The sequence below is a fragment of the Marmota monax genome, unplaced genomic scaffold (assembly GCF_021218885.2).
Source record: "Marmota monax isolate L192 unplaced genomic scaffold, Marmota_monax_Labrador192_F-V1.1 WCK01_AAM20220418_F8-fsc00013, whole genome shotgun sequence".
In the NCBI taxonomy this organism is placed as follows: Eukaryota; Metazoa; Chordata; class Mammalia; order Rodentia; family Sciuridae; genus Marmota; species Marmota monax.
In genome coordinates, this window is record NW_026692202.1 from 1,050,907 (window position 1) to 1,074,195 (window position 23,289).

The window sequence follows — 23,289 nt, forward strand, 5'->3', positions numbered from 1 at the left end:
ACTAGTCTTTCATGTTTAGCCTCTGCATTCTTGAAAGTGTTCACCACATTTGAGATTCAAGTCAACACCATGGTGGAGCAGTAATATAACTAACTTTTCATTGGGAATTTTACCCAAGTTATGAGCATGGAGATGGAAACTTAAGTTTATCCTATCTCCTGTTCCTTTTCCATTCTGTAAAAGAACATTAGATAGAGAACATTTCTTTTCATTTGAATGTATTACTCAATAGGCAATTTTACTTTAAAATGATGATTTGTTCATTTGTTCACAGATGCTTTCCTTAAGTATTTGTTGAAGGGCTGCTGTTGGTCCTGGAGGAAGGGAAGGGGGAAAGGTTTTAGGCCTCTGTTCTCCTGCAGTTAATGGAGTGAGGGGGCATGGCCACGCAGAGAGGGGCAGACAAAATGGGGACCTGGGTGCAGGTCCTCAGGCTGACCACAATGTCTCAGTCACAGAAAAAGGAGCTTTCCTTCACAGACCAAATGGCAAATCCCATGATTTGAATTAGAGAAGATTCAGGTGACAGTATCTTAGACACTCAAGTTTCCTGCCTAGGAACAGAAAGCGCAACCCAGAGTTGTTGGATCCTAGATCAGTGCTGTTCACATATCCAAAGAAAGGTGTGTCTGCCAAAAGAGGGTTGATCAGAGTACCCAAAGGAGAATTGGCAAGGTAGACCCAGGAGAGACGGAGCTCCCACAGACAGCTGGCAAGCCCTGAGGCTTGTGGCCTCCTAAGCAACCAGCTTGTCCACAGATTTCCAGATTTGTCTTATGCTCAAAATCCTTTCACCAAATAAAATCTTGGATAGTCACCCAAAATATCCAACAGAACAAAGCTACAAACAGGGACTCTGAGCAGCAGACTAGAGACCTCATCATTAGCCCCATTTGCTCAAGAAGCCCCAAGGTGTCTCTGAGAAAATCAAGGGCTCCTTGGATTATACTTTAAAAGACCTTGAGCTAATTCATCACCTTTGCTTTGGGGTTTTGGATACTGAAATCTGGAGAGATCACAGCACTGTTATATAGCTGGGCCAGGATTACCCAGGAGTCCTGACTCATAAGGCAGTATGGAGTCCAGTGCTTCCTAGTGTCTATAAATAGTTAAATACTCTTAAATAAAAATATACCATAAAATAAAAACTAATTAAAATAAATAATAATATTAAAGCAAGCCCACTTCTTTTTTTTGTATTTGTTTTTTAGTGGTAGTTGAACACAATACCTTTATTTTATTTATTTATTTTTATGAAATTATATGTACCCATTTGGGCACATATAATTTCAGTCCTCATTTTTTAAAATAATAAATAGCCAGGATCAAACCCAGGACCTTGCATGTGCAAGGCAAGTGCTCTATCGCTGAGCCACAACCCCAAACCCTAAAGCCCACTTCTTATTAAGAGTTAAGTTGTTTCTATATAAATGACTTTAAGGATGGGAGAAGGAAGAAGAGTCAGGATGGATAAAGAATAAAATGGAAAAGAGTAGGGAGTGTTAGGAAATGATGGTAATCCATCAGAAACAGGGCCAGAAAATGGTAGATAGAGGGAGTGAAGGCCCCTGCATACTTCTTGATCTTGGCCTTAATTTTGGCACTACTTGGTCTACCCTCGGCTCTGCAAATGATCCCTCTTGGTGAAACATCTATTTCTGCTGTAGAATTTAGATGGCACACAGAAAGACTTGTGACTCAGTTTTAACTGAAAAGGCATGAGAAAAAAAAAATCTACTGGGAAGCTTCTAGAAAAGAATTTTCTTCTTGATAAAAGGAGAGCTCCTCAAGGAGAAAGTGTGTTTGCTCCTGTTTTTATCTTGCAAAGCCAAGGGAGACATTTTGAGTCATTTGGTAGTGGTTAAGTGGCTGTACCAACCTGAACTGCTTTCTTCTAGTCTCCGTTATGGAAGATCAATATTCTCTTATTTAAGTCATGGCTAGTGGGACAGATGCTATTGTGGCAGGGGCACTCTAATTGGCACAGAGGAGCATCAGTTCAAAGGTGGAGGATCAGAAAAAGTTTCCTAAAGAGAGAGGTTTGGAAGTTGAAATCTGAAGAATAAGGGACTGATTAAGTGATGAGGTCAAAAGTCAGAAGAGAGGAGGTTTTCCACTGGAGAGACCAGGATGCATGAAAGTACAGAAGAGAACATGGTGCATTTGACAAAATGTAAGAGGCTAACGGTAGAAATACTGGCAGGAGCCAAGTCATGAAGTTCCAGTTAAGGTATGTGGACTCTGTTGTCAGGGTATTCATAAGCCATCAGATGGTTGTAAGAAGGAACGTGACATAATTAGGTTTTTATTTTAAAATATTACCCTGGTGAGTGGGCATGGTGGTGCACACCTGTAATCCCAGTGGCTCAGGAGGCTGAGGAAGGAGGATGGCAAGTTCAAAGCCAGCCTCAGCAACTTAGCGAGGCCCTCAGCAATTTAGCAATACCCTGTCTCAAAATAAAAAAATAATTTAAAAAAAGTCTAAGGATGTGGCTCATTGGCTAAGCACCCCTGGGAAAATCCGTAGTACCTGACCTCCTCTCCCCACCAAAAAGAAAAAAAAAAAAAAATATATATATATATATATATATATATATATATATATATATATCTCCCCTGGCAAATGGATTGGAAGGAGGCAAGATAAAGTATATGGATTCTAGCAGGTGGTCACAATCACAAACATCAACAGATGATGATGATTTGGATGGTAGAGATCTTAAAATAATAGGACTGAAAAACTTGGTGTCTGGTTGTGAAGTAGAATATAGAAAGAGGATTGAGTTTTAGGGGAGTAAAGTAAGCTCAGCTTAGTACACATTGTCTGTGAGATGGAACAAGAGGAGATGTCCAGGAGGCAGGTGAAGATATGAATCTGTGGCTTGAGATTTGGCCTAGACATAAAGATTTCAGAGTTGTTGCATAAGTATCACCAGTAGATCCTTCGCCTGCAGAGAGAGTAACGAATACGTGAGCGCCCTAAGGCCAGACAGTTAGGTTGGAATCAGGTTTCTCCCCCGCATGCAGAATTGTTTCAAGTCATGGTATGAGGTGGGTAAGTGGCTCTTATACCTTGGAGGGATAAGCCCAAGGGAGGGAGTGATGGTCTGGGGCCCACAGGTTTAGAGATGAAATAAGAGCACAAGCCTGAGAAGCTCACCTGGGGCTTCTGTCATGACCCTCTGGCTCTTTCTATTCTGGTCCTAAATGAGTGACTCTCAAGGAAAGCACTCAGCTTGAGTAGTTTCAATGGATCTTCCATAACCTGTGTTTTATTTTTAAAATTAAAAAAAAAAAAAGGAAATACAACTGATCATGGAACTAAGTGTGAAAGAATGTGTTTTGGAGTAGCTTTCACAGCTACCCATGCTTCATTGTTGCTTTCATGTGACATTAGCACAGTCCTGGGGCAACTGGAAAAGGTTATGGGAATGATGTGGTTCTCTCATCCATTATCTAGACAGGAAATTTCTTCCGTACAACACAGCATGGGTTGATTATGTAGGCTGTTCACCAAGAATACCTGTGTATTTTTGTCCAGTATGGCTTGCCATCCAAGGGGATCCTCCATGGTCATATGACAGCTGCTTAGCACATCTTCCATTAGCAGTTGCACACCCACCAGCTCTCCATGAGCCACCTTGCGGTCACGGTCACTCAGCCCACAAAGGCACAGCTAAAAAAAACAAAACCAAAAAAACCTTCCATTTTGAAGGCTTCTATATAAACTTCACATGTGGTTTGGGGGAAAAAAAGTAGGTGTTTATAAGCTATCTTTTCAACTATTAGAAAATCCATAAAAAACAAAACACTTGTAGCTTAAAGTCCTGTCCTGCTTGAACATATCAGACATTTGGCTCTGTGCAGAAGTATCAAGTTTCCCAGTCCTTACAGCAGATCTGTATATGGCAAATGCATAGTGTGATACTGATTTTCCTTTAAAACTACACGTACAAATACACGTATATCAAGAAAAAGTACTGTGGGGAGGGAAAACCTCAAATTATGAACTGCAATTGACTGTTAGAATTATAATTTTTCAACCATTCTTACTTCTGGTGTATTAAAAACCTTTATACTTACTGGGAATTTTGAATGTATAAAGCAAACAAAATAGTTCCCATCACCTGGCCCCACAACCATCAACTTAAAGCCACTCCTGACCCATCCCATTCACTCCCCACACCATATTCTGAAGCAAGGTTATGGTTGTGTATGTGTGTGTGTATATGTGTATTGTGTATGTGTGTGTGTATACACACCCCCCTACCCCCCCACACACATATATCTCCAAGGATCAAAAGCATATAGGCTAATACTCTACCATTGAACTATATCCCCAGACTATTTTTCAAATTTTATTTTGGGACATGGTCTCACTAAATTGACAAGGCTGGTCTCAAACTTGCAATCCTCCTCCTGCCTCTATCTCCTGAGTATCACTTTTCTGTATTTTTAAAACTAAAAATAGAGCTGGGCAAGGTGGTGCACGCCTGTAATCCTAGCAGCTTGGGAGGCTGGGCAGGAGGATCACAAGTTCAAAGCCACCCTCAGCAACAGTGAGGCACTAAAGCAACTCAGTGAGACCCTGTCTCTAAATAAAATACAAAATAGGGCTGGGGATGTGGCTTAGTGGTCGAGAACCCCTGAGTTCAATCCCTGATGCCAAAAAAAACTAAACAAAACAAAAAAAAACCCAATATTTACTTAGATAATGAGGAGAAAACATGTGATGATTAAAGGAAACTAATAATTTAAAATAATTAAAAGAAGTTGACAATGAAAAACAAAACAATTAAAAGAAATTCTCCGTATGACTCCTGCCTAAAAAAATGCCCTTCTCACTAGACAGGTCAGGAGTCACACGCCTCTGAGTTGCCAGCCTGGCAGTTTCTTTAAGAGGCCCAGACAGTGGGTAGTGATGGGTGGCCACTCCCCTAGATCATTGGTGCCATGGGAACTTCAGCTGAGTCTACAACCAAGGTCAGTATCTGCTGAGAACATGATTCTCTTCCACAGGAAGAAAATATGACTCACCTTGCAGGATCAGGTTTATAGCTTCATAATTAAGCACCTACTTATCTCATAAATTATTCACCACTGGCTGGAATATGGAGGCTCTGGCCTGTGGACCTACTGACACCCTGCCTCTCAGTCTGCTCTCTGTTCTCTTTCCAACAAGTTGGAAGATATACCTACCTGCATATTATACTCTAGGATATCTGGGCTGCTACTTATTACAGGAAATGGCCCTCCATCTTCCAGAAATGCTCTCCAGGGGAATAGCACAGATGCCTAAAAGAACCAAATAATAGACATGGTAAAGCTGTTCTGTAACTCTAAGTTAAAGACATCTGTTTATGAACAGGATTTCTGCATTTGTACTCCAACACACTGTTGGATGATTCATTTATTATGTAGAAATACTTCTTGGTGGAGAATGTTTGATGATGTAGAGGAGAGAGTAATAATAATTATTTTTAATTATTTTTGCAGCAGATGGTTTCGGTGTAACTAGTCAACACTGCTGTTCAGAAGTTCCATAATAGCATAGCACCAATGGACCTATTTATAATCTACAAAAATAAACTTGCTTAAATGCTCTCAATATTAGGAATCCTAAAAAGTGGGCCACCTCATTATTGTGCTCTAATTTTACATATCAACTCAAGACTGATGTCACAACTTATCTCTGTCTTCTCCACATCACAGGACAACAGCCAAGGCATTGCTTATCCTCTATGACATCATGTGTGGCCCTGGATCCAGTGGCCCTACCTATGTAACCCCATTCTACACATCTAGACCTGCTTCTGACTTCTATCAATTCCCAGAGCTAGAACTGATTCTGGTAGCAAGGACAGGACACTGCATCTACTTCATCCTAGATAACACCCAAAGGCAACCAGAGTGGTCCCAGTGGTCAAGGTCTAACTCTGTCTTCTGGGTCTAAGTGAGAATCAAAGATTGGACTGAGAATCACTATCTCATAGCTTAGAAGGATGGTACCTGCTTGGGGATGATGTGGGCATCATTCATGTTTAATGTATATAATGTGAAAACATTAAGTAGATTTTCAAGTAAAAATCCTGGGCTTGAGAGGTGATTTTAAAGATATATCCACAAATTCTTTGATAGTTCTCCCATCAAGAGATGGGCCTTAATTTCTCTCCCCTGGGGTGTGATTGGACTTAGTGGCTCACTTTTAGTGAATGGAATATGGGAGAAGTGATAAGATGTCACTTCTGAAATTAGGTAATAAAAAGGCTCTTACTCCCTCTTGGAGGGTTCGCTCTGGGGAAGCTGTCTGCCATGTTGTGAGAAAGCCATGTTGTGAGAAAGCCTTGTAGAGAAGTTCACGTGAGTAAGCATGGGAGTGGATCTTCTGATCTATCTACCCAACAGCCATATGAGTGAACTTGGAAGCAGACACTCTTCCAGTTGCACCCTGAGATGATTACAGTATTGGCAACATCTCGATGGCAGCTTGTAAGAATCTCTGAGCCAGAAGGACCCACCTAAGCTTCTCCCACTTCCTGACCCTCGGAAACTATGTGAGATAATGAATGAATGTTTATTGTTTTAACCTGTTAAACTTGGAGGATGGATTGTTCTGCAGCAATAGATAAGTAATATAGTTTGTAACTTGGTGTTGCCCTGACTCTTCAGTAGTCTGATATCCAGCTTTCCTAAGCCTTGACCCTTTTAGGAGTGGGAGGATACTGTTGTTCCTGCCTAAAAGCAATCACAGTTGTCAGGGTGACATTTGATAACATTTGTTGTAACAAGGGCTATTCAAAACTCAGCTGTTGACCCAATTAATGTACCATAATTTCTATCATTTATTTAATGGGTAAGATTATTTATTTTGCTACAAACTACGAGAAGATGAGCTCTTGCTTCTTTGAGCATTTGCAGAAAAGACCCAGACTGGGAATAACAGCTGGTCATGTAGACCCAGACTGCTCCACTGGGCCAGTGAAAGGGCACCAGCAGAGACTGAAGGGCTTTAAAGAATCCAGACTCCTGCAAAATTTAAACCAAACAGAAACAAAGTGACAAAATCCCCAGCTAACAATGTACCTCTTTCTTATAGGTATAAAACACCTCTAAAACATACCTGGAGGCTCCGTGGATCCAGCGGCTGGGGCAGGCCAAGCTGTGAAGCAAAAATGCTCTTCCTGAGAGAGTTGCTCAGCGGTGGCAGCCCATGACACATGCCATCGGTGACAGACTGGTAGGCGGGAATATTTCCAGCTGCCAAAAATATTCTTCTAACAAGACATGGGGGGACATTTCATTGAAAACGGTTACCAAATCTCCTAAAGCTCAAAGCTTTCTTCAAAGCTACTGAAGCAAGACAAGGTGGGAGACAGTGACAGGTTTCTTCCTCAGCCACATCACCCCCTGCACCCCTTCACACACCACCGTTCATTCACAGAGATCACAGCCTACAGGGGAAGCTTGATGCATCTAGACTGTTGGATAGAACTTTCTACAGTGGTAGAAATGTTCTAGATCTGTACTGTCCAATATACTTCCACAGGTGGCTTTTGAACACTTGAAATGTAACTGCTGTGACCGAGGGATTAAATTTTAACTTTTATTTCATTTAAATTAATATTAATTTTAATTAAATAACCACATGCAGCTACCAAATTGGACAGTATACCTGCGGCTCTAGAACAAAAATATCAGTGTGTTTGTTAAACTATTTTAAGACCAATAGCTGAGACAACAGTTCTTGATATGTAAAATCAAATTTTAAACCAAGTAATCAAAGTCAGGGGTTATGGAGAGAAAAGTTTTTGTTTTGTTTTAGACAAAACTTGGTTTTGTGTATCAAGAACCACAAACCCTGGAGCCAAGAGCATGAAATTTATACCATAAGTGTAAATCAAATAAAGTAAGGAAGTATGCATGATAAATTAGGATTATTTTCTTGCCCAAAAGGAAATAAGAGTTTAGCAAGGAAGAAAAGACTGTTTCTAGAGTTCTAGTGGATGCCTAAGAAAAGTGCTGACTCAGGGTGGGCTGGGGGAGGGTACCCCAGAGCACAAAGGACCTATTGCCTGGATCCTCCATGAGCATGGCCCAAGTCTCACAGACAGCAAACACCAAAAAAAAAAAAAAAAAAAAAGGAGATTAGCAATTCCCCAGGGAGGTGTCAGTGCTGATGGAAGTGAGGTGGTCTCTAGAGACTACAGACCCTCGGAGTGCGGGGGAAAGAACTTGGGAGTGCCTGAGCCCCCCATAATGGGTGTCCAGGAAGAACGCTGAGTAGTAGGCCAACAGAAGAGTCTGAGAGCAGACCAGCTAACACACACAGAGATGGGCGAGGTAGCTCCTTCTCCCCAACTGCCAGGATGACTTATAAGCAGCCCCAAGAACTCAGATCACCTTTTTTTAGGGGAAATGAAGAAGGAGAGGTGTGGTGTGAGGCAGCCTATAATTAAGGTCCAATATTACGTGCTGCCTTGACATCTGGCAAATCAGAAGGGCCTCAAATGGCCTAACCACAAGGTCCCCTCCCATTCTGCTCCCAGCAGAAAGTCCCCCTTGTCAAATAACCTCCTTATCAAAGGCACCAGGTGCACCTCCTGCTTATCCCCCCGAGTAGCAGTTTCAGTTTCCTGCCAGCGTGTGGAATTACTCAAACAAACCAATCAAAGCCTCCTGCGGGAACCAGGGAGCACCACACCCTCTGGGAGCTCCAGAGCCTGCCTCCCACAGGCCCTGCCCATTCACTCTGTGGCCCTGTGTGGCCTACAGGGCTTCTGTTCCTGGGCTGTGGGTACACATGCCTGATAAACTTCCATCCATCTCCCCTGCCCACTCTTGGGTATCTCCTGTTTGGCCATCACCACAGGGAAGAAGCTTCCCTCATCAACAGGTGAGTAGGAGCCATTAAAACAAAAGAGGAGGGGAAGAACTTTGAATCAACTGATTTTAAATCTCAAGATGGCCACTTTTAATTTTCAACCATGACTCAATGACATGGTACTGACAAGTTTAATATTTTTGCCATCAGCAGAAGTAGAGACTTCAAAGGCAAATGAAAGGAGCTCTTTATTTGCACACTAAACAATCACACTAGTGTAAAAACTCTTTTTATATGTTAATGAGTATTAATAATAAATATCTGAGTATTGAGACAATGGATAAAACTACTGATTTGTGATTTTTGGGGGGAGGTTTGCTAAGGATTGAACTGCCACAGCCTTATCCCTGCGAAGGCTGTGTGCAGTTCATGTACTTTGCCACTGAACTACATCCCCGGCCCTAAACCTACTGATTTATCACAATAACTCAGAGATGGACCTTGGAGTTGCCCAAAGGATATATAAACATTTTCTTCTGCTTCTTTTCTCAAGGTACTCAATGGGCCCTGCTGAGGAACCCATGATTTACTCAACACCCATGTGACTGGTCTATCAAGCACCTGGTGTCAAGGTGCTGTGCTGGAGACTGTTTGAGATGTAAGCAAGAGTCCCACACAGGCTCTGACCTTCCAGCCCAATAGAACCCAGTGAGGCAGAGCTGCTTGTGACCACCCTCTAAATTCCCAACACCTTTTGTATACTCACACCTCTCGGTGTGTGTGCTTGCTTAAAATGATGGCGTCCAAAAGCAGAACATTCTAACAGAAACAGGCTCACATCAAGAGCACAGAAGTAGAGCATCCTGGCCCAGCCTCTCCCCACATGGCTCCTCTCATGTCATTCCTGTCCATCTCTGCCACCAATCCACAGCCTTCTCTCTGTCCCAGCTTCCTCTGGGTCCTCTGTTCACATCTTACTTGCTCACTCTTTGACGTGCTCTCTTATCCTAGCAAATTTGTTCAGAACTTTTAAATGAACAATTGCCAGAAGTGATCACGATTCTCGGCAGAAATCTAGAGCCTCAGGCACAGCTTTGTGCTCATATGAGCTGAAATGGTTTGGATTTGGTTTAACTGTGTCCCCAAAAGTTTCAGTGTTGGAAGTTTGGGCCCCAGTGTGGCAATGAAAAGAGATGGTAGGACCTTTGAGAAGTGGGCCTAGTGGGAGGTCAATAGGTCATTGTGGTGTGTCTTCTGAAGGCATTAACATACTTTTTCTCTGACTTCCTGTCTAGTGATGTGATCTCTCCTGCCACTGTGATACCATGCACAACAAGGGCTTCACCAAAACCAAGAAGAAGCTGATGTCATGCCCTTGAACCTCCAGTACTATAAGCTACATAAACCTTTTTTTCTTTATAAAATATCTAACCTAGGGTATTTCAATACAGCAATAAAAAATGAACTAATACATTAGGTCTATTAACACATAGATACTTGGAGATTATTAGAAAAAACTATCAATACAGTTCAGATATGAGTGTGACTGTTATTCTGAGCTACTGAATCAAGTCTGATGCACTCTCTAGAAAGACTCAAGCCAGATTATAGGCCACACCATTGATCAAATAGTGAGTTATGCTTCCTTGCTCTCTCAATTCTTATCATGATCCTTCCTAAGATTCACCCCCACTCTACTAGAACTGCTTATTTGAGAACTGTACAATGTGATGCTACATAAAGGAATAGCAAGATGATACTCAACATCTTTAGTACTAGATCCTTTTTGTTGTCTTCCCTCTCTATTGAAAGGTTTTCCACCAAACATCTATTAAGTATTTTCCTACTTTTAAGTCAATTTATGTCAATCTCCAGCCCAAGCTCTGAGCTGCAGGAAGGGATAAAGAAATATGATATGAAGGAAGACACAGGGCTATGGAGTCACACAGACTACAAGAATACAAATTCGACCACAACAAGCTGTGTGTGTGACCCTTGGCAAGTTAGGCAACTTTTCTGAATTTCTATCTCCTCATCTGTAAAAACAGATAAAATAATTCATTTGTACAAGATTGGCACACAGTAGTAACTAAACTAAATCCAAGTCCTTGCATTCCCTTATCTCATGATGTTCTTATGATTCCAGTTAAAAATAAATAAAATAAAAAGATCGTGACATTTTCTTTACCCACAGAAGTTTTAGGTAAATATGTCTTTTTCCTTGGAAAAAAAAATGATAATGCTCATAAGACAATGTGATAACCCACTAAGACCCTCAGTTGGTGAACCTTGACCCGCATCTTCTGTGGGTGGGGTCTAACCAATGCAGTTTGGCGGCAGCACCCAGGATGCTATGGGAAGCCATAGGAATGAAGGGCTGGCTTTCTGCTTGTGCACCTGCCACAACCAGGCTTTAGTAAAGCCAGGTTTCCCCACAACTCACTAAAATACCTAAATTCCCCATACTGTCCCTAAGCAGTAGAGGGACAACTACCAACTGGCTCCTGTGTGACAGCCCTCCACAGTGTGATCTCAGGCAGGCTGGTTCAGGCCATAGGAACAGCTAACTCAAGGGGTACATTCTGGAGTTTTCCTGGAGGCAAAGATACAGCACAACCTGCAGAATGGTGCTGAGAAAGCCAGGAAAAGTTATGGCTCTTTGGTTCTTAGATATTGGAGACTGTGGCCAAGGCCAAGAGCTAGACCTAGCTCCCACGAGGCCTTCTGCATGTCTCCCAGAAACTCCCAGATGACCCAGAGACACAATTTAGCATCCTAAGTGTTTAGAGACATTTTCAACTAAGCAAGCATGAAAATAAGAATAAATTTTAAAATCAAGAGAAACCAGCCAACAGTCCAGGACTGAGAGGCTTGTGCTACTCTGTGGCTTGCCCTTGAGGCCCTCCAGAGCCGGCTTGCTACAGGAAGTGAGAACGCCTTCAGGGTTTCTTCAGTTTTTCCTTCTTCCCCTAATCACTCAGAACATCAGCAGTACATTCTGACCAGAGGCACTTTCCATGCCACATATTTAATTCTGTTCTATGGGTAACTATGAAGGAATTTTTATCCTCCCTCTATTCCTGAATTGCAAAGGAATTCCATCCTTTAAATCAGAGAATGGCAAATTTTTGTTCAAAGGTCCAAATAATAAATACTTTTGGCTTTGTGGTGGACCCTATGGTCTTCACCGCAACTATTCAACTCTGTGATTGTAGTGGCAAAGTAGAGACAACCCACAGATAAATGGGCATGGCTTTATTCCAGTAAAAATTCACATATGGACATGGTGTATGAAATCCATATAATTTTCATGTATCATAAATATTATTTTCTTACTTATTTTTTTCCAACCATTTAAACATGCCAAAGCCATCTTTAACCTACAGGCCATGCAAAAACAGGCAGGAAACTATGGCACTGGTTTGCCAATTCCTGACGTAAACAAAAGAGACTGGTTAGAACTGCAGCACTATCCTAGCATTTCCCTTCAACAAGAATGATTGTTTCACCTGGCATCACAGATAAGCTCAACCCTCAGGCATTTCTTGAATTAGCTAATAAATACCCCTGCAGGTTGGTGGTCATGCTCAGAGGTCAGTGATAAGCCCTGGACAGTGGGATTCCAACCCATTAGTGGATAGGATGAATTTTCATCAGACCTTTGCCCAAGCTGGCAGACAGCAGGTCCACAGGGGAAGTGTGAAGTGTTTTGTGCTTAGAAACACGTGTCCATTGGGCAACTCAATAGAGTTGAGAGAAATGAGAGTCAGATTTTTGGTGACTCTACAGGGCTGTTGTCCTTGAGTCATATCCTCTTTCCTCTCCCCCCCAATCCATGGAAGCATGTGTTGTTCTCATTCCAGGTAAGAGTTCAGTTCTTTTAAAACTCTAAAGATGTCAGCTTACATAGGCAGAAAGTTCCTCAGGCAAACAGTCTTATTTGCTCAGTCTTGCTGAGCTCTGGGGAGGGCCAGGGAACTTCCCCAAACTTCTAATCTCTTTTGATTATTTAAGGACTTTCCCTTGTTTGCAGGATCAGTGCAAGTAAAACGACCCAGAGTGATGACATTTATCTTTCTGCTTTTCTTTCTCTTCTGTTTCCTGCCTTCTTTTGGGAGTCCCCTTTTCTACTCAGGCCGCTGCTCAGAATCCAGCTTAGTTCTCAGGCTTTGGAGGGAAACACCCTAAGGTTCTAATTGTCACCTGCTGCTTCCTGGCTGTGCAATTCCAAACACAACCCCAAGAGCTCTAAAGAAGGAGGTCAGGGAAATGCAACAAATGAAGGGCCCACAGGGGTATATATGCCTCCTGGGTGGTTCCCTCTGAAAGATGCTGAAAAAAGATACAGGACCCAGTGCCCTCCATTTCTGTGGAAGGAGTGTGCCAGGACAGAGCAAGCCCTGGCAAAGCAATGGCACGGGACAGAATGGCTCCTTGGGAAAAGAGGACCAGACTGAATCCTCTGAGGCTAGAACCCAAGCAGGACTTCTGGGGGGTGGGTGGTATTTCTGTTTCTTCACCATAACTAAATCCCTTACAAAGGTTGACCTTGGCCTATGGAATGGGCTCTCCTTTAGTGAAGTCTACCTGCTTCACTAAGCTGCACCTTAGGAGCTGTTTGTTAATATGGAGAAATTCATATGATTTTTTTTTTTTTGGTCCTGCTGAATTTACATCCTAAATACAAATTCTCTGACAGAGTTAAAAAAAAAAAAGCAGAAAAAATATAGTTCATTCAGTACAATTGTCACATTTCCATTCTTGATGGATGCCCAATGCTAATGATGGGAAACAGTTGTAATCCATGGGCAGAGCCCCTCAATACTCACATGGGGGAATTAATCAAAAGAAGTTAATACATTTTGACGATTTAAGAATAAGCAGAGGGCTGGGGCAGTGGCTCAGCGGTAGCACACTTGCCTGGCATGTGTGAGGCACTGGGTTCAATTCTCAGCACCACAAATTTAAATGAAATAAAGGTCTATTAACAACTAAAAAAATATTTTTAAAAAAAAGAAGAAAAGAAAAGAAAGAAAGAATGAGCAGAAATGCTCAGGTCTGAATCTCTTCCCCTCCCATATAAAATTTAACCTAAAAACATTGTAAATCTTAATCTAAACTCAATCCAAAGTTCATCAGAATTATGATTAAGGAAACATATAAAACATTCTTTTTTAAAAAAATTCAGAGTATTTAACAGAACAGTTACTACAAGAACAGAAGTAGATTTATTTATTTATAAATTTAATTCCATTAGCCAATTCCATTAACTTCAGAAGTGCAGTGAAAATTCTGTCCATTTGAAAGGTAAATAAAAGTCGGAAAAACTAATAAGACTCTTAGAAATAATCTTCAGAAGTATAAAAATTTTACTCCCAATAAAGCAACCTGAACAGTGAAAGCAGGAGTTGTTAAATAAACTGCTTTGGAATTAAGTTTAATAAAATCAAAATACAACACCACTGAAACTCCACATCATGTACAACTATAAGAATTTGAATGAAGTATACTTCATGTATGTATAATATGTCAAAATAAATTCTACAGTCATATATATCTAAAAAGAACAAAGGAAAAAAAAAAGAATATTAAGCCTGGCATGGTGGCGCACACCTGTAATCCCAGAAACTCAGGGGGCTGAGGCAGGAGGATTGTGAGTTCAAACCCAGCCTCAGCAACTTAGCAAGTCCCTAAGTAACTCAGTGAGACCTTGTCTCTAATAAAAAAAATATTTTAAAAAGGGCTGGGATGTGGCTTGGTGGTTCAATTCCTGGTATAAAGGAGGAGGAGGAGGGGGAGGGGGAGGAGGAGGAGAAAATTAGAACACATTCTGCTGCAGGGACAGCCTTCACAGCAGGACATGTTTTGTAGCAAGCATTCTGGATCTGGTTGCACCCCAGGCTATTTTAAGCTCATTATCTAATCTTGCCAAGTGAGTCCTCCCTAGATGGTCACTGGGCAAACACCTGCCCAGCTGAAGTTACTAGGCAAGAATAGCCCTCCAGCCCTTACCGGATGACATGCCTCACTGCAGCATCGAATTGCAGAAACATAACATCCCTGCGGAGGAGGAGGGCCTGGGCCACCTGGGTCGGGTCCTGGGGGCTCTTGAGGCTGTCAAGCATTTTCTGCAGCTCTTGAAGCTCAGACCCTAGATGATGGACGTTTGAGTCAGTATGAAATATAGGCTACCATTGCTAACCTAGGGAACCTTCATTCTACTCCTCAAAGTTAACCTGTCACCTGAACAGCCTTCCCTTTCTTTGTTGGTGGATGTACTAATTATATGTTTTGCAAGGTCAGCAAAGCATTGTGCTCCAGAACCTAAGGTCTCCTTTATCTTTCCTTCCTTCCTTCCTCCCTTAGAAAGATAAAAACTTGCTTTGCTTTTTAGCACAGTAAGAACGTGCTGTTGAAAGAAAGTTTAAAACTTACTAGCCTATGGTCTCAAAATAGAATGAAAAAGAGAAATTACAAGCAATGGGAAAGTATAGTCCTCAGTATATCCATCAGGAACTTGAAATTATTATAAATTATAAACTAGCTCTTATTTTCATTGCCATTTCATCCAAATCAGCCTTCTCAGTCACTAGCTCATTGACTAAAAAAAGACTCAAAACCGTTCAAAGCAAGAAAGAAAAATATGCATATATATACATATAAATGTATATACATATATACAGACACACATACATACCTTTCTAGGGGATTCTAGCCATTTTAGGAATAGGTGTGGAAGACCTCTACTTGGCTACTACAAGAGTAGGTTCCATATAAATACGTCCATATATATTTTAGATGGAAGTTTAGCTTAAGGGCCCTTTGGAGCACTCAGTGCCAAGTGAGGAACCTGGCCTGCATCCGGGGATTTCTGACATTGGCACAGGGAAAGAGCTGATCAGACAGAATGGGAGAACACAGCAAAAAATAATGAGCTCTTTGGGGGGTCCACACTTGCAGGGCTACCAGAATGTCAGTTGATATAAAATGCCATCAACTCCCTGTGAGGACAGTGATAGTTCTCTACCCTGACAGGACATCCCTGTAATGGGAAGAAGGACTGAGGAAATTGATCACTATCCCTCAGTAGGCAGCTGAAAGCAGGAATAACAGGGAAGACCCACAGGGCCCTGCTGGAGTTGCCCTACCTTGGCAGCTCATCCAGACCCAAGCCGCCATGTTCCTAACCTGATGGGTACTGGGCCTCCTCCTGCTTTTACCCACTAGGAAAGTGGAAGAGTGTGAGGAAGCTCTCTATGATGGCTCAATCTGGGGAGATCCAGGGCTGAGAACTGTCATTGATACTTGCAATGCATTCTCTTGGCTGTAGGAAAAGATGAGCACTATAGATTTCATATCCATTTGGTATTTTACACACAACAGAAAAATGATTTTAGGGTTGTTTTTTTTTTTTTCAGCCACCAAATAATTGAATCCAAGCATCAGATTTTTCTTATGATTCCTCTAAATCTGATGGTCCTATTGGGCTGAATAGAAATGTCTACCAGAAGAAGAGTGGCATTAGAGAAAATTATGCAAGAACTTTTGTGGGAGTTGGTGGGAGGAGGGGAGGTCATTTGTTGACCCACTCCTGGTGGTCACTGTTGAGGTGAGCCTCATTTGCTCAGGGCCTAGTGTGTTTGGTTTATAAGAAATATATACTCTTGTCAGGCTAAATGGTGACCAGGGGGAAACAGTTATAATCCTCTAGAGTGACATTGAGGAAAGAAGAATATAAAATTAAACATGCTTTAAAATGCTATAATATGTAAATGTAAAATATATTTGAGCAAGGGCTAGGTGGGAGTGAAGAGAAATAAAAATATTTTGCTTGTGAGATTGGATGGATGATAGGTGATTTTCCTCTTACCATTTCCACTATTGTGCTGTTTATACCCTTTTGCATGTGATCACTTCTCAGCAAAATAGTTATAAAAACTTGCTTTGTTTTTTTAGCTGATATGTGGAATTATCATTAAAATACAATTGCGGAGGTGGGAACTACCTTTCCTTTGTTATTTACTGATTTTAAAATATTCACTCTGAGCCAGGTGTAGTGGTGCACACCTGTAATCCCTGCAACTCAGGAGGCTGAGGCAGGAGGATCGAAAGTTTGAAGCCAGCCTGGGCAATCGCAGTATCCCTGTCACTCCATGAAGACTCAGAGTCCAGTGTTCTTTGTTCCTGGTTTATCTTGAGAGTTCCTGAAATCCTAAATTCAGTGTGTCATATGTGGGCTCTAATTGGCCTCCTAATCCTTTACAAAGAAATCTCAGTGTCAACTCCCACATTCTGATTATATCCTGTTTCACACTGACTCCAAAAGGAGTTGCTGGCTTTCAGCGAAGGAGAGAATTTGGCAGGATCCACAGTGGTCTACAGCATCTAAAAGTTGCTTCTTTCAGAGGACCAAAAGATAAAATCCTGAATATCCCTTTAAGAAATATTTTAAAGCATTCATGTCCACAAAAGTCATTTTATCTACCTCCAAATAGCTCTGAAAAGGAACAGATTCTCACTTCATCTTTTACCTTCATTCTCCCTGCCTCCTCTGGGAATCAGGCCAGGAACTAATTAGCTCAGCCTTTTTAAAAAGATGATTATCTTGGTATGGGATCTCTCTCTCTCTGTCTCTCTCTGTCTCTCTCTGTCTCTCTCTGTCTCTCTCATTCAATTCAATATGCACTTTATCTATTTTTAGCAAATCAGAGCATGCACAACTTTGAACGTTTTTCCTGGAGCACGAACACTTTTACTTTGAACATGCCAAGGTGCGCATCTCTAATTGCACATCTTGCAGAGCCTGAGCCCCACATATCTCCATGATTTCCAGGTTTACAGCATGTCAGCACAAGAGAACAATCTCCCTCATCCTGAAGTCCAAACACTGGATACTGGTGGCCCAGAAGGCTCACTTCTCTGGACTGGCCATGAGCAGTCCTGCCTGCAACCTTGGCTTGAGTCCTTTCCTTCTCTTGCTGGGACTGTCCCTCCTATTTTCTCCTCTGATCCATGTCAACTCCTCCACAGGTTGGGACAAAGGCCCCCAGATCATCTTCCTACAGGATCTGCTTGGGTACTCCTTGCTCCCAGCTGCTCGAGGACTTCCTGTGCTGGGACTTCACTTGGAAACAAGGTCCTGGCTCTCTCTGCTTCTATCTTATCTCCATGTAATCATGGCCTCCCCATCTGCAGGGCAGGAAGGACTTTTTTTTTTTTTTTTTTTTTTTTTTTTTTTTTTTGGCCCACTTCCTTTCTCCTACCCCTTATGGGAGGCCCAGCACACACAGCCTCCCAGAAAGTCCCTACGAGGGTAACAGAACCACAGTAGTAGGAAAAGATCTGGAGTGCTTTGGAAACTTTCTAATCTTTTGATGCTTATCTCGAAGACTTGCTAGTTCTTTTGAGAGCTTATCAGTCTGCAACAATTCTGTGTCTTCTGCTGAGGTGACACCAACGCCACCCTTGTTCGCCACCCCTCTTCTTGCTGCCTCTCCTCAGATGGGTGTCCATCTTCTTCCCAGGTCACCACTCATGTCCTTCTCTGTGTCCCACGTGACAATGTTTACAAAGTCTGTTGTCTGTTAGCACAATGCAGATCCACCAGCCACCAGCTCCATGGTTGACCATATTTTCTTGTGTTGCACAAAGGGGAATAAAATCAGATTATATTACACTTGTTTTAAAACCACTAGGTTTAAATAGGCCTATTACCTCATTTCTTAGGCCTTTCTCTACCTATACTATGTAATAGTATTCTGCTGTTAATTGATTAATATTTCTCTGCTTCTGGTAAACACCACTTACAAGATGCTATTTTGTAATATCTTAACATCCTAGTAAGATACTACATTTTATAACCTGGTGCGGAGTTAGAGTTCACTGATTAGCAGGACATATGACACTGAAGCCTCAATCATTCTTATCACAGAACTATCAGGTGGTTGTTCACTATCTGGGGCTGTCAGCAAGCTTCTTAACGATGAGTGCTTGGCTCTGACCTTACACTGTGAGTTCACAAAGAACAGGAAGGAAAAGAGAATGAGACAAAACTCATCTTTACTACAACCTTATATATCCTTCTAGAATGTTATAGACTTCAATCCAGAGAATATCTCTATGAGACAGGCATTATCACTCCATCTTATAGATGGATAAACAGAGACCCAGGGAGTAAAGTAATCATTAGCAGAGGCAGGGTGCAAACCTGAGCCACCTCCTGACTTTGTATGCTCTATGGCTTAGCCCATAGATGTGGGCTTCATCAGGTGAATGTGAGTGTGGAGACAGTATATAAGGGGACTTTTCCTTTGCCCTTTCTTATCATTGCTGTTTGTGAGAAAAATGTTATAGTTCTATCTTTCCAAGTATTAAGAGCATTGCAGAATTCCAACTGAATATTGAAGGTGATTTTAACCATCATTTATCACTTACCAATGTTCTCTGTTCCTCCCCAGTCTCCCCTCAAAGGATCAGGGCTTACAGGAAATTCAAAGCCTGCTGGACAATTGCCGAGTTGAACAAAACTGAAAAGGTAGGCCACAATGTCATGGAAGGAAGCCATCAACTGTAGTGTTAGTGTTAAGGCTCTAAAAGCTTCCTGTGGGGAAAATCAGCACAAGAAAAGAAGTTTCAGGAAGTTTCTAAGAGGCATATAAAATATTTGAGTATGATGGGAACAGTATCTTTAAACGAGATGCATGCAGTCAACCCCCAGAATCCACAGGGGATTGATTCTAGGGCCCCTGTGGGTACCATAATGTGCAGATGCTCAAGTTCCTTATAAAAATGGAGCAGTATTCACATATAACCCAAGTACATGCTCCCATAAATTCTAAATCATCTCTAGAGTACTTATAGTACCTAATACAATCTAAATGCTATGTAAGTAGTTATGCTGTGTCATCCAGGGAATCAGGACAAGAAAGAAAAACTATATGTTTTAGTACACATGAACAAGAATATTTTTTATTAGTTCTTGGTTGAATTTTTGAATCCACAGATACAGAACCTGTGGTCCAGAAGGCCCACTGCATTTAAATAAACATTTTCACAGTGAACACAGGATAATATCTGAGAAAGAAAACAATAAATCTATTCATAAGCCAGGATTATATGTTTTGGGACAAGGGCCCTCCTGTGAGGGGTTAAAGAAATTTGTTTCTTTTTGTTTAATGTTACTGGTGGCCATGAATACATCAAAATGTATTTGAATGACCATCAATGAATTATAAGGCTCACAAACAAACTCATAACATTGTCCTGAGTGAATACCTGTAAGCAAAACATAGATCTTTTCTCTAAACAGGGTTTCACTTACAAAGAAAAATCAGAATATTTCTGACATGCCATTTCCATCACTGCACTTTTATTTGGCAAATGCTTACATGTTTTATGTGTTTCTATATTTACTTCATTTTTATATGATTACCAATATTATTATCTTATCAGTAAGTGAGGTGTATAGAACAACCCCTCAAAAAACAGTAAGCAGCTGAGTTACTGTGTGAACCCAACCTTTCATTAGCTTCAGGGCATAAAGGTGGGGTTTTACTCAAGGATTTGGGAGGAAATTGAAGATTAATAAGGAATGTCAGAAACCTGAATTAATATTCATTAATGACCAGGGCTAAAGAGAATTCATGAAATAAAAAGGTTCAAGAAAAACTAAAATAAAGTAGTCAGAAGTATTAGTCGTGAAAAAATTTCTATTAGAAGTCTTTGAAAAAAACAAGAAATGTTCTCTCCAATTAATGTGCTTCACACGAGACATAAAAAAAAAAATAGCCAGTTTCCATTCTGGTGCACGAAATAATACAAACCTTTTCTGGCAGAGTTTTGAACATAACCAGCACTTCGGAAGGATGGGGGATGTACCATAAATTGAGGAGGACTTTTCCATCCGCTGACAGCAAATATGGAGGCCGAGGCTGAGAACTCCTGTGGCATTAGAAGAAATCAGCAGAAGCAGAGCATTTCCCTCTAACCCAGAGGCACCCTGAACTGTTCAGACCATCAGCTACAGACCACACATGACTGTCACCACAGGCCCAGCGTCCAAGCCGGAGGCAGCAGACTCCTTTTCCATGGCTCCCAAGTGGCCAGAGTTATTTATAAACAACTCAACAGAAGAGGAGCAGTTGGGCTGATTTTAGCCTGAGCTGTGTGGGAGGAAGGTGTGGGTATGGAGGGCGGGAAAGGTGTGGTAAGAAAAGAAAGGAAGGGCAGGCATCAGACCGCAGGCACCATCCTGGGTGTAACGCATTTTGTGTCACTTGATGCTTCTGACAACCTTACAATGGATCTATTTTTGTTCCTATTTCACAGCTGAGGAAATTGAGGCTTTGAGAGGTTAGGGAGGTCCTGCCTACCCAGCTCCTAAGAGATGGAGTTAGGATTTAAGTGCACATCTGTCCATCATGTTTCTTGCCAGGTTCCCCAGCGTCTGGTCTTCTTTTCTTCTTTCTCTGCTCTCCTCTAACTACTGAGCACTTGTTAGGCAGCAGTTTTGCTGTCTCTATAGCATTGCAGGCCTACACACAAACACACCATCCATCTATGTCTGGCTTAGGGATTCACACAAGCCCAGCATCCTTGAATACCTCCCTGCTGGTCCCCAGAGCAACCACCTGACATGAACATTAGTGAATGCCTTGCTGTTCTTTGTAGTTTCACCATAAATGGACACACCAGTAAGAGATATTTTGCTAGGTTTTGCCTGTCTTACGACTTCCATGCAGATGAAAGCTCTTGAACTGTATACCACAGCCCCAGGATGGAGGTGGTCTCCTGACCTGGTTTTCGTGTCATCTCAGAAGTGAGGCAGCCCTGATAAGCCCACTTGAATGGCTCTGGTGCCATCAAGTCTAAACAAAAAATAAATAGGGCGGGGGATGTGGCTCATTGGTTAAGTAAGCACCCCTGGGTGCAATCCCTGGTACTAAAAAAAAAAAAAAAAAAAGAGGTAGTGGTGCTTTACAAAGTTTGTTGTTATTATGCTAATGTGGGGGGTGTCTGGCATCTGTGGCCAGGGGTGGACGGGCCAAGGGACGCACATGGAGCTCTCAGAGAAATTGGTTAGGAACTAGGGACCTGAACGCATTGAGAGGATGGCCTAGAATTGAGGAGTATGCAGGAGGACCAGAGACCAGTGCCACCTCAGAGACAAGCAGCTGAGGCAGTGTGCAGTGAGGGTGGAGGCCCTCCCTCCCACACCGCCCCCACCCAGGGCGTCTGGGGTCAGCAGTGGACGTGGCAGGGAATAACGATGAGCACTTGGTGCAGGGCCCTCAGCTCCAGAGATGCAAGGTGATGCAAGGCCACAGACTGAGTCCAGTCACACTTCTGCGTTGCAGCAGCCAGCCCAAGGCCCGCAGGCCCCTGGGCTGAGACTCAGACCTTTGGGCTTCTTAATTTCGATATTCAATGTTTCTTTTGGATTAAGCTAGATTTAATTTGTTCCAAGACTGGAATAATCTGAATGTCATTATTGAGAAAAGGAATTCTCCAAACTAAGACTGTTCTTTATTCCTGAGCTGAGAGTTAACTGATTAAAATCCTGAGACTTGAAAGGTAGACATAAGGCCAATGCTTTGTTTCAGGATGAGTTTTAATGATCTAACAACTCTCATCTTCAGAACATTTGAAACTGAAAATATTCAGCGCTTAGTTAAAATGAGCTACATTTTGCTTCAATAAGTGAGAAGGATCATCTGAATATCTCCAAGAGACCCAGAAGTAATTTTATTCCTCATAGGCAATTATCAGACAAGGCAACAAATGTCCCTACAATTTCCAAGGTGCTCGCTAGAAGGTGAGACCCTCTCATTGAGTCTGACTATGGACAATGGATATGGAATGGAAATTAAGTACAAATGTGAAAGAGGCTTAAGTAATGGGATCACTAGGGTCTAAGGAATAAGGAAAAGCAAGAATCTACAAACGATGCCCTGACTCTGGCTTTGGGGATGGGGGTTAGAAATTGTGTGGTCCTTTAACACAGTGGACACAGGATTGGGGCAGAAGAGGCGAGGAGCTCAGTTCTTGCCTTTCTTGACTGAGCTGGTCTGAGGCACTACCAGCTAAGGCGAAGCCAGTTGAAGCTCTGGAGCTGTGGGGATTCAGAAGTCATTGGCAAATGGACCTTAGCTACTGTCAGCAGAGTGATTGAAATTGCTCAGGACTGTGGGGGAGAGTGAGTAGAGTGCAGATGGCAGAAGATTCAGGAGGTTGGTACAGGGAAAGTAGCCTGACTCTCAGACCCACAGGGAGCCTTTCCCCTCCCTCTTGTGGATGGCCCATGGACTACCTGGCCTGCTCAACATGGTCCCCTATTACCTTTAGTTACTCTCAGCTGTCCACTCCTGGGCCACATCCTAGACTTTATCATCACCTGGAGCCATTTCACTTCCAAAGCCTTAGCTTTCGTTTCCAGCGTTCTCCCTCATACAGTGCCATTAAATCTGCTT

At 42.1% G+C, this 23,289-nt stretch overlaps 1 protein-coding gene across 15 annotated transcripts in view; it reads right to left on the minus strand.

Moving 5' to 3' along the window:
* Cep57l1 (centrosomal protein 57 like 1) overlaps positions 1-23,289 on the minus strand; it is a 235,012-nt gene that overhangs the window by 33,261 nt on the left and 178,462 nt on the right. For 10 of the 15 annotated variants that reach the window (XR_009225682.1, XM_058575096.1, XM_058575088.1 and 7 more), the window contains 6 exons: positions 20,644-20,761; positions 19,256-19,421; positions 14,834-14,972; positions 7,121-7,274; positions 5,200-5,295; positions 3,524-3,676 (listed from right to left, as the gene is read on the minus strand). Coding sequence is in view for 12 of the 15 variants with exons in the window: in XM_058575096.1 (XP_058431079.1) it covers positions 3,524-3,676; positions 5,200-5,295; positions 7,121-7,274; positions 14,834-14,972; positions 19,256-19,421; positions 20,644-20,761 (826 nt within the window). In the remaining 3 variants the exon portion in view is untranslated. Of the gene's footprint in view, positions 1-3,523; positions 3,677-5,199; positions 5,296-7,120; positions 7,275-14,833; positions 14,973-19,255; positions 19,422-20,643; positions 20,762-23,289 lie in introns of those variants that run through there. The other 5 variants (XM_058575097.1, XM_058575108.1, XR_009225684.1 and 2 more) reach the window with 5 other exon arrangements.